At 40.7% G+C, this 12652-nt stretch overlaps 1 protein-coding gene across 1 annotated transcript; it reads right to left on the reverse strand.

Moving 5' to 3' along the window:
- Positions 1-1017: 1017 nt before the first annotated feature.
- On the reverse strand, positions 1018-9723 carry LOC308096419 (uncharacterized protein; the record flags this gene model as incomplete). Its single annotated transcript, XM_080443841.1, has 5 exons — positions 9652-9723; positions 9424-9551; positions 9172-9230; positions 8655-8827; positions 1018-1087 (listed from the first exon to the last, which is right to left on the reverse strand). The coding sequence occupies exons 1-5, from the start codon at positions 9666-9668 to the stop codon at positions 1018-1020; spliced, it is 447 nt and encodes a 148-aa protein (XP_080299967.1). The 5' UTR covers positions 9669-9723.
- Positions 9724-12652: the final 2929 nt, after the last annotated feature.

A 12652-nucleotide genomic window follows, 5' to 3' on the forward strand; every position in this document is an offset into this window, starting at 1 on the left:
TCTCTCTCTCTCTCTCTCTCTCTCTCTCTCTCTCTCTCTCTCTCTCACACACACAAAAATATATAAATCTCTTGCAGGAAGTAATCTTAAATCTATGTCGGATTGACACTGTACATTGCAACGTGTGGTTTGTGTGGGTGACAGCAGGCCATACAGGGATTCAGGGAAACGAGAGAGCAGATGTTAGGATTCCACTAGGTTGTACAATAGGGAATGGCAAAAGGAGAAAGGGAGTGAAAGGAAAGACAGTGGAGAAGGATAAACGGAAACATGCAATAAGTGGTTACATTTACTAAACTGAGATTGGGACATTGAAGGGTGTGAAGCAGTATGTGTGATAACTGTTAAATCCTAGAAACTGTGGAATATGTATTGATTTTAGGGGTTTAGGGAGAAGAAGGCTCGCATGTACAACATATCGCTGAGTTGGGGGTCAACTCCTTCAGTTCAGCAGATCTATTCTGCCAAGAGAGGAGGAAGAGGAGGAGGAGGAGGAGGAGGAAGGAGGAAGGAGGAAGATGGAAGAAGAAAGAAGAAAGAAGAAGAAGAAGAAGAAGAAGAAGAAGAAGAAGTCGTTCCTAAAAAAATGGTGTTAGAGCTGTAAATCATGGGAAGTGAGTGACAGTGGAATTTTTGCAGGCTTAAGGCGGTTACACACCGGCGAATATGCGAATATACGCAAAATTCGGACTCGTTCCGAATAATTAAAAGACGCTTTTTCGCTTCGCTTTTTCGCTCCATGTAAGCTTGCATTGACTTTATAAGGTTTTTTTAAAAAAAAACGCATTATTCGCATGAAAAAGATCGCCCGGTGTGTAAGGACCTTTACTCCGGGCAACTGTAGCGGGGGCGATGACGCCACTGCTGTGCATGCACCATTGGAACCTGAAGCAGCTGGAGGCTCGTATGGAGGCGCAGCTTGCCGGAAGCATGAGGAAAATGTATTGCTTTCTTGTGGGAGCCCGCTGGAGAAACTTTCAACAGTCCAGTTTGAAATATGTTTATCAGGAGAGTAGTCTAGAGTAGGTATTTCTCCATGTCCGCAGCCGAGGAGGAGGGACCTGGGGCCAGGCACTCAGCTGTCAGCCTGGAAAAAGGGGAGACTTCAGCGAAACAAATTTTATGGGGGAAGCATATGGAGACTATGGACTTGAGATGGCATCTTGGTGGAGTGTAGAGAGCAGCAGAGTGTGCCAGGAGAGGTGAAAGCTGCCAGAAATCTTGTGAGCTTAGTGCGTGTGAGCACTGAGCAGTCGAGGTACTGTACTGAAGCACACCAACTGGTGGGCTAAGCCACTGGTTCTCAACGTCGGGTTCGGGGACCACCAGGGGGTCCAAATGGATCCTTACGGGTCTGTAACTCTGAGAGTGTTCAAATGGAACTATTAGGTTCCATTTGTTCACTCTCAGAGTTAAATCAACATTGAGCATTTTACAGTGTAGAAAAAGATTGTTGTCAGCTTATAGATCGTCTATTGAAGAGATTTGTGGTAATAAATGAGTGGGGCAAATATAGACCCCTGAGGGCTACCAGTCAACAAAATATATATGGTTTAAATAGTTAAGAAACCAGGGTATGGATATACGTTGCCTGGTTTCTCCTGCAGAAATCTAGCTGTTAACCGGGTTTCTCTTAATCACTTTACCTGGAAAAGGAAACCAGTTTTAGGCTATGTGATGTTTCTGAAATCAGAGAGTACTGCCAAAGGTTGGGAATAACCAGGTTACTAAAGCACATGATAACACATAAACAGAATGATCAGTATGGAGCATGCAATGGGCACTCGGGTGGCGCTGTGGTAAAGTCCCTGCCCACCACCACGGGGGTTGTGCGTTCGAATCCACCATGGTGCAACCGGCTTTGCCGGGCGTCTTCACAAACACAATTGGCTCGTGTTCAGAGGAGGGAAGCCGGGCGGGGAGGATGATATTGTCATAGCCCGTACTCCTACGGGCTGGGGCGGCTTCTGTCGGCAGGGAGTGTTGGGCGGGATGAGTAGGACGATGGCTCTACGTCCTCCTGGTGGGGGTTCCTCAATAGCCAGGATACAACAGCAGCACTTACTTACTTACGCCTATAGCCCAACTTTGGGCAAAGGCCACGAACAGGAGCTCTCCAGGCATCCCGGTCCTGGGCCAATTTTCTCCAGCTGTCCCCATGTGTGGCCAGATCACTTCACATCTGCATCCAGGTCACGCCAGGTGTTCCTTGGTCTGCCCCTCTTCCTTCTCCCCTGTGGATTCCAGAACAGGGGATCTGTATCTTGTGATGTTAAATGCAGGTTTGCAAAGAGTGTGGCCAATCCATTGCCAGCGTCTTTGTAGGATTTCTTCCTCTACAGGGTGCTGTCCTGTTCGCTGCCAGAGTTCCAGGTTACTGATCGTATTTGGCCAGCAAAGGATTATTTTCATGGTGTTGACAGTTGTTCTCCAGGTTTCCGCTCCATAGAGCAGAACTGGCTTCACCATGGCATTAAAGATCCTGATCTTGGCGCTTATGATGCAAACTATTCTAAGATAGCATCACAACTGATGCTACAATCAACGCCAAAGTTCGACATACATAAACACAAAACACGTTTCAGGAAAATAGCAGATCTACAAGCTCACAACGTGTAGCACTGTGACCCCCCCCCCAAAAAAAACTGAGCAAAATCCCCCCCCCCTCTCTCTCTGTCAATATATCTTTTATCTTTTATTCAAATGAATAATTATTTGAATAAACTTACTCTTACATGCATGCAACTTAGTCTGTTCTTATTCTTCTGAGAAAAGAAATGTTGAGCATCAACTTCATTCCCTCATCCCTCAGCCTTAGTCTGTGCTGCCCTCTAGTGGTGTTAAGTGTGACGTCTAGAGGTGATGCATGAAAATGGATGATTTATCCAATATCGTGTATGCAGTACGCATGCATGCACTCGCATGCACGCACACGCACACGCACACACACACACACACACACACACACACACACACACACACACACACACACACACACACACACACACACACACTCTCAAGGTGTATGATCTTTTCTGTCTGACTGAAGTATAATGGATGGCAGTCCATACCACAACTATAATCAAGGTATAATGAGTTGGGCATAAGGGGCAAAGTGGTTTGAGGGTAATGAAAGGCATTGTATTAAGTAGATGATTTTAAAAAGGAGAGAAATGTTGGTAGGCATTGTTGTAGTGCTGTCCTCTCCACGTATTGTATTGTCTATGTTATATTTACATTACATTACAGTCATTTAGCAGACGCTTTTATTCAAAGCGACTTACAATAAGTGCATTCAACATAGGTAGGCAAGAAAACTACTAATCGACAGAAGTCTTAAGTGCATTCTCTAATCTCTTCTAAGACCAGCAACTAAGAACATACCTAGCGCTTAGGTAAAAAGTGCAATATATCAGCTACCTACTTTCATAAACAGATGGGACAAATAGGAAAATCAAATGAGCAATAGCTTAAACAAATAAGTGTATCAAATAAACAAGATCCAATAAAACAAGAGCTCATACGAATAATTGACAGCAAGTACGCAAGGCCTACTTTCTGATTAGGAAGGGTCAGGGTAGTGTTTCCTGAAGAGGTGGGTTTTCAGCCTGCAGTGAAAGATGGGCAGCTGTCCTGACATCAGTGGGGAGTTCATTCCACCACTGTGGGGCCAGAATAGAGAAAAGCTGTGACCGTGTAGATCGGCCAGATCGGCCAGTCGCCCCGAGGCGGCAGACCGAAGTGGTCGGGCGGGGGTGTAAGGCTTGACTAATAGCCTGGAGGTAGAAAAGAGTGAGATGTATATTGATGAATATACATTTTCTTTTGAACTTATTTAAATATTTGTAAAAATAGCCGATCTTCAAGCAGACAAAACTATTTCCCCTATTTTAGAAAACAAAATAATTGTAAAGTACACCTATCACAAAATTAGGATTTCCAAAATCCCAGACCATCTAGTCTCATGATCGATAGTAGACCTAGACCCAGCCCTAGTGTGTGACACCCCCCCCCCACACACACACACACACACACACACACACACACACAGACAGAGGCTCTTCAAGGCTCTGTAGAGCTCGACACCCTGGTGAGGAGACACTCTCTTGTCTTTGTCCCCCTGCATTAGCAACACTGGTACCCTGATCTATATTACGGCAAATGTAGAAAAACTGTTTATCTACAGATTTCCCACAGGGACAGTAAATTATAAATTATCCTATATTAAAATTGGCTTAAGGGAGGACGGGAAGGCAAACAGGCGGGCGGACAGGCGGACCAAATCGTCACGCTCATGTCACCATGACTCAGTCATAACCATATAAGGAGTTCCCAATGCAGCAACGCCCAAATATGGAGTGTGATGTCTATACTCAATCTGTCGCTTGGCATCAGGCGCAAACAAATCAGTCAGCTCCATATATGGGCACAAAAGAGGGCATGGAGACATCAGGGATCTCCACATATGGGCATAAAAGGACTGACAGATATAGAGATCTCTGACACCTGGGGTCTCCATATATGGGCATAAAGGGGACAAGGACTGACACTGTGTGTGCGTGTGTGTGTGTGTGTGTGTGTGTGTGTGTGTGTGTGTGTGTGTGTGTGTGTGTGTGTGTGTGTACCTTGCGGTTCCTCTTAGTGACTGTCTGAGGACCAGCAGCATATATTGTTTGTAGGCAGAGCCTCATATGTACCTGCAAACTGACCTGGTCATGGATGACAGGAAAGGGAAATGAAGATTAAATGGCGATTAAGCGTCATGGGTGTATTGATTAATTGAATTATCGATCACCAGAAATTGAATGGAATTAGATTTTGTTTTGAAATGGTGTTTGAATGTGTGTCTTTGTTCCATAATAATAAAATGAAAAGGTTTTTGACTGCTGGGTAAACATATGAAGCAATTTCAAGATCTCTCTGGGTCGGGATAGTTTGTGGTGATTTATTTATTCATTTTTACGGGGCCAGAGCTCAGCTCTGGACCTGTTTTAATGTTCCCCTCTTTTTTCTTCTGCCACTTTTGGCAGTTCTGGCTGAACCGTGCATACGCTTTTTACGAAACTTGGCCATATGGTAGATGGTCATGAAAAACTATCAAGAAATAATTCTCACAATCTTTCGTCAAAAGGTGGCGCTATAGCAAAATGCCAACTTTGAACAGGTACAACTCATGCCCTGTTTGACCTACAGCCATGAAACTTCAATATACATGCGTCTACTCATGATCAACAACTTTCACACTCTGACTTTTGACCTCTGACCTTTAGATCTCCCACCATTTTGAATTATATGAAAAACAGTTAAAACCTATCTCCTCCTGGGATTTTTGAGTAATCTGCACGAAACGTTTTACACATGAACTTTGGACCTATGCCGACAAACATGTGCAAAAGATTTTCCATAAGTGAAAAAATGAAGCTTTAATGAGCCAATGAATATTGCAGTTTTATGACAATTATTCATCTGCCCCTAACACATACATGCAGACTCACATTTCTTTGAAACTTTGCGGTAATGTTGAGGGTCATTCCAAATATCACTGAAACCAATCTTACTCCAATTGGTCAAAGGGGGGCGCTATAGCAATTTTTTGAAAATGCAAACTTTAAACAGGCAAAAGTCATGCCTCGTTTGGCCGACAGCCATTAAACCTGCTTACACATGTGCCTTGACTCATGAGGAACACATGTATCACGTTGACCAGTAAGCTCCGCCCTTAGATTGTCCGCAATTTTGAGCAGTTTGAAAAACACTTAAACCCAGGATTTTTCAGCTATTTGCGTGAAACTGTATCATCTGTGTGATCTCCTTTTTCACAGGTTCTTGTCTGTTGGTCCAATGCCTTCTCCCTTAAGCGAGTGCCTCACGACCGCAAGGTTGCCGGTTGAAGCCTCACTTGATGCAGACTCATTTAAGTTGAATTGCAAAAAACATGACTGTATCAATAAATACATGTGCAAACGGTAAAGATAACATGAAATGCTTATTTGAGAGTATGTTTTTTCAATGTATGACGTACTTCATTGTGAAAATAGCCGATCTACAATCTCACAACTTTTCAGATAGCAACGTTTTGTGAGCTTGTAGATCGGCTGCTTTCACTGGTTTCGGTTTCGAGGAGACATACAATAGACCGCCGAAGTCTGACGTCATTTACACATCCTTTGTTTGTCTACCTGGTTTGCAGTTTTCCACCCCCGTTCTGAATCCCATAGACGTATTGAATATCGCGTCAAATAAGAACTGTGTTCCAAAAATAAACACATGACCCCGGCGGGTTGACTCTTATGGATATGAAGCATCAACTGACGGTGAGAAAACGCTAATGTTACTTCCGCCGAATTAGTTACATTTTCGCCAGAAACAGACTGTATCAAATATAAGTGACTGACTATCATAAATGATACAGAACCTCCTCCCTGACAATAACGCCGACACGCGGTGTTTATTTTTGGACCACAATTCTTATATGAGACGATTCTAAGATGACCCAATGTTATTCTCCATAGAGAAATTACTTCCGCAAACCTGGGGATGAACGAGTGACGTCAGGACTTCGGTGCTCTATTTCTCTATTGGTAAATGGTTTGTGAACGAGTGATCTTAGTGTTAGTGTTAGTGTGAATTCTTTTTTCACTGGTTCTGGTCTGTTGGTCCAATGGCGTCTCGCTTCAGCATCAGCCTCTGGATCCAAGGTCGCCAGTTCAAGCCTCAACTCTTGCTGGCTACTTTTCAATTGTATCGCACAAAACATGACTGTATCAATTAATGCATGCGCAACTGTTAAAGGTAACATGAAATGCTTCTTGGAGAGAGTATTTTTTGCAATATATGACAACATTGTGAAAATAGCCGATCTACAATCTCACAACTTTTCAGATAGCAACGTGTTTCTGAGCTTGTAGATCGGCTGCTGTGTTATCTCTTTTTTCACAGGTCTTGTCTGTTGGTCCAATGGCTTCTCCCTTAAGTGAGTACCTCATGACTGCAAGGTTGCAGGTTCAAGCCTCACTTGATGCAGACTCATTTAAGTTGAATTGCAAAAAACATGAATGTATCAATGAGCATGTGCAAAGGGTAAAGATAACATGAAATGCTTATTTGAGAGGGTATGTTTTTGCAATGTATGACATACTTCATTCTGAAAATAGCCGATCTACAATCTCAAAACCTTTCAGATAGCAACGTGTTTCTGAACTTGTAGATCGGCTGCTTTCACTGGTTCACTTTTATCTTCAACAGACAACCTCAGCCTGGACAAAGCTATAGCACTATAGGTAGTGTTGCAGCCTGTCAATCGGAAGGTTGAGGGTTCGATTCCTGTTAATGGCAATAGGTTGAGATGTCCAATCAATCCATTCTGCTTCCATCTGTCTCCCTCTTCAATCTATTATGTTTCCTTGTCTCTCTCTCTCTCTCTCTCTCTCTCTCTCTCTCTCTCTTTTCAATCTATTCCGTTTCCATTGTTCTCTCGCTCTCTCTCTTTCTCTTCAATCTATTCCGTTTCCATGTCTCTCTCTCTCTTTCTCTTCAATCTATTCCGTTTCCATGTCTCTCTCTCTCTTTCTCTTCAATCTATTCCGTTTCCATGTCTCTCTCTCTCTTTCTCTTCAATCTATTCCGTTTCCATGTCTCTCTCTCTCTTTCTCTTCAATCTATTCCGTTTCCATGTCTCTCTCTCTCTCTCTCTCTCTCTCTCTCTCTCTCTCTCTCTCTCTCTCTCTCTCTCTCTCTCTCTCCATTCTTAGACTTACGCGTCTCCTCGGAACAGAAACCAGTGAAAATAGCCGATCTACAATCTCACAACCTTTCAGATAGCAACATTTTGTAAGCTTGTAGATCAGCTATTTTCAATGGTTTCTGTTCCGAGGAGACATACAATTTCTCTATCGGTAGATGTTTAGGGAACCAGTGATCTAGAGTAGTTAGCGAAACAAAGGCCTGGTCCGTCAGGGACGGAAAGACTTATATATATCAACAGACACTACCAGGACTATCATATCTCTAGCTCAATGAGAAGAAAGGCAGCCTATGAGTCCGGAGGTCACCGGTTCGATCCCTGTCCCCGACGACGTGTTGAGGCGATCATGATGATCTGTCTCTCTCACTCTTCAGTTTCCATGTCTCTCTCTCTCTCCAGTTTCCATGTCTATCTCTCTCTCTCTCCATCTCCAGTTTCCTTGTCTCTCTCTCTCTCTTCAATCTATTCAGTCTCCATGTCTCTCTCTCTCTTTCACTGGCCCGTGTTATCGCTGCTTGCAGCTATATTAATGGTTTTAAAATTGAACTGATACTATAGCTCAGTGGCTCTCAACCTTTTCAGGCCACGACCCCCCAAATTAATCATATTCAATTTAGTTCGACTCTGTTCCAAATGCGTCTTGCCGCTTTCTTATATTATTTACAATTTGGGCAATGTTTGACCAGTTTGTATAGTAGCACTGATTACTTTTCATACAGTAATGGTATTTTTCCTTCCTTATTTTTATTTTGACGTATTTAAAAAATGTCCTTAAATTGTCATCTGGGGACCCACCCAAAATGCTGTGGGACCCACCACAGGTTGGGAGCCACTTCGTGTAGCTTATACAAATCAATTAACCACCGACGGTGTCACATAGCTAAAATTATCTTTTTTTACATACCTGTACCTGACCTCCGTGCGATATGACGAAAATGAGCGAACACTTGGCGTCTCCTGATTTTTTGGGCCATCCCAGGTGTCGCTTATGACGACGAAAGAAACTGTAGTGCCGCCCGCAGTCTTAGTGGAATTGCAGCCCTTTTGCATGGCCATTTTTACTAGGGCGAGGGCCACTTCCTCCTGTTAGAGTTAAAAACAGTGGGTAGAGAGATGTACCGATACCATTTTAAGAGTGTACAAATGGACATTTGTACACTCTCAAGATTATGGGGTCTTTGAAATTAAAAAGAACCACTGAACTAGGAATCAAACAAAATCCATTAATAATTGTTAAAGTGCAGCTCCAAGTTAGTAAATTAATAATGTAAATAGTACAGTAAGAATACAAAACAGTCATGCAACATCAACTGAAGCATTCAACAAGGTATCTGCAGCTTTTCCGATACTGGTATCAGAACATCGCTACCAGTGGTGGACAGTAATAAAGCACATTTACTCGAGCACTGTACTTGGCATAAACCCACCGTCATTTGCTCTTCCAGGTGGTCTTCCATAAATTCCATCGCCGCTTGTCTACTTGACCCTGAGATCAGCAGAACACACAATAATCTTTCAGACACACAGTACAGGGTTTGGGAGCCATTGTCTTAGAGGTTATCGGTTACTAATGCAATGTACAATTCTGATTGACTCACAGAGTCCATTTTCTTCTGAATCTAGTTTTTATTCAGTTTGTAAATGGTAATTATTATTTTCCAGTGTGTGTGTGTACTGACCACAGGCCATATACTTGTCAATGGTCTGTTGACCATTGACGGTCCCTTGAACTAGGAACAAGGAGCACTTCCTTCGACCCTTGGGGGGGATGTCCACTCCTCCAATTAAGACGTGCATCTTTTCCTGGCTGTATGTAACACAACACTTAATTTAGATACAGTCCAGCTGAAACGTCTTATCTCCATATTTTTAACTTTGTGTTTTCATACTGTAAATTAACGGCCTACCTTATGTTACACTTCATCGCTATACTAACGGTACGCACTTGGTCACGATACCACTCATAAGCGTCTTCTCCTTTCACCCGGGAAACGGCTTGTTGCATTTTAAGGAGGAATCCCGCTCCAGCAGCGACACACACACACACACACACACACACACACACACACACACACACACACACACACACACACACACACACACACACACACATAGTGTCAAATGTGGAAATTCTGAATTGTATTTGTCTCTAACTTATACAAGTACAAGCAGTAAAATGTTAGTGGGAATTAGGACTAACACAATGACACAATAAAAAGAAGAATAGTCAAATACAATACTGGAGAAAAGAGCTAGGGTCTTGTCTTAAGATGGGTACAATAGCTTATCTTTTTTGAAGCAGTGTCAAACATGTACAGCAAGAAACAAGAAAGAATGACATAGATGTCATGGTGAACGAGCGTTGGCAGTGGCTGGATGTTTTTGGGATGCAGGTTTGTGAGGGCAGGCTGGTATGGCAGATGGTGGATTGTTGGTCTGTTTAATGTGTGTGATTTGTGCTATGTATGTGATTGTTGTGGTTGCTATCGGTTGTTATAACATAGTTGGGAATGTATGCAAATGTGAGCAAATGAGGGTAGTTAGGTGAATGAGTAGGAAATGGAAACAAGCTAAATGTGTGGAATGTGCTAAAGTGCTAGCAAGTGAAAAGAAAAAATAGTTCATTTAGATGAGTTGTGGCTAGAGTTTTTTTTATTGAAATAGCAGAGCAGTTACTTTGTACAGGTGTTGTTGGCTCATGAAAGTAGCAGTACATCATTAGTTGCAAAGATACATTTGTGTAAAAACAATGAGAAGTACGGAAGTAAGACATGGTTGACTTTATACGACAGAATTCAGCAATGTAATATATATATATATATATATATATATATATATATATATATATATATATATATTTGTATAAATACAAATATATATACATATACATGTCATTGTCACAAAACCTTGAGTAGAGATGGGATTGATGGCTCTTTTAAGGGAGGGATATGTTATATATTATCTATATGTTATAAATTATACATAATGTTATATATATCGTTGCTGTCCAGCAGAAACCAGCTCCATTTTTCCGCTTTTGTGTTTTTTTCCCCATAAATCAGTGCTATTGAACACCCTTTACGTCTGTGTGTTGATTCAGAAAATATTGAACCAATGAAAGTATTAAAAAGTGCTTCTGACAAAACCAGCTAACTCCATTGGATCCTCAAACTTTCTGCTAAACCAGCTAAGTCCAGCAAAGGGGGGTGAGTTTTTTTTTTTTTTTGCTGACTCCAGGCTCCACCCCCTTTTGACCTCCAACCTCATTGTGAGCATGGAGGTCCATTTAGCTGTTCTTATCAATGATGAACAAAACCTCCTTAGGCTACTCTACGTTTTGCTTAGTTTTTGTCATTTCCTGAAAAATTTACATTTTGGAGTTAGCTGGTTGCTGCCGGACAGCAGAGATATGTACATTTATTATATATTATATTAATTATTGTAATAAAAGGTTATATTATAATGTTATATATTATAATAATATGTATTATAATGTATACTATATTATAATATAATAAATATTGTATTAATTATGTAATCTATTATATTATTATATATTTTTATATATAATATATTATTATGTTATATGTTGAATTATTGTATATAATATGATCAATTATATCATATTTATATAATATAAATATAAATAATGTTAATATTTATATATATTTATATACATTTATATATATATTTTTTAAATATATAAATATACACATCAGCCATAAATGAGAGAGTCTTTTGAACGGCTCTTTGAAAGGAACGAATCACAAGATCCGGCTCCCTTAAAAGAGCCATACATCCCATCTCTATTGCGCTGGTGATGTGTGTGGAATGTGAATACTGATTAAGTGTGACATATCTATTGGTAAATAGACGTGTGAACTACTTCGAAACTTCCATATGCTGTGATTAGCATAGGCTAGCACTTCAATAGCACAGGAAGGCATCACCTTGAAGCACCATTATTACCTGAAAAGCCGTTTGAACGGCTATTATAGTTTACTATGTATAGGCGATATATTTTGGCAGTGGTGGAAAAAGTACTCAAAGTACTACAAGTTACTTGTAGTGGATTAAAAGTGAAATATTTGCTTATGTAGTGGAGAAGTAAAAGTATTGGAAATTAGAAAATACTCAAGTAGAGTACAAAAACCTCGAAATTGTACTTACAGTACCGAAGTAAATGTACTTAGTTACTTTTCACCACTGTATTTTAGCATGTATGCGTACAACACACTTCAACAAATATCACAGTATCTCATTCAGTTCTTAGACATTCAAAATTGCAAAAATATATATAAACAACGTGTTACCAATACTGCAATATAGAAATACTCTGTTACAAGTTAAAGTTCAGAATGCACAATTTTAGTAAAAGTACAAAAGTGTTAGCACGAAAATACTACAATTTTTGAGAATAGCGGATCTACAAGTTCACGGCTATTTTCAAATAGCCTATGTTTAAAATAGGACTGTTAGTGGCTTAGGTATGTTATATAATATCATAATTTATATCTGAAAAGTAATTAGTAAGAAAGTTTTTTTTTTTTTTTTTCGTTTTTATAATTTTTATTAGGCTTACCAGAAAAAGAATTAGCAGTCCAAGTAGGCTACGAAGACTCAGGTCCAGTTGACCAGTGGTGGAACACATTACTTAAGTAAAAGTATCAATTACACAACATACAAATACTCTGTTACCATTACCACGCGCGTGTGCATGGTTGTGAATGAAATAACGGCTCTATTGTGAAGTAGTGAATGTGTGAATGACTTTGAAACTCTAATGGCCAGTGGTCATTATCACCTCAAGACAATAGCCACACGACCAGTCAGTTTACCAGTGGTGGAAGTAGCCTACTCATAATAACACATCAGACTGGTGTGTTATTATATTAATACAGATGTTTT

Source organism: Gymnoscopelus braueri (assembly GCF_963280865.1).
Source record: "Gymnoscopelus braueri genome assembly, chromosome: 12".
NCBI lineage: Eukaryota > Metazoa > Chordata > Actinopteri > Myctophiformes > Myctophidae > Gymnoscopelus > Gymnoscopelus braueri.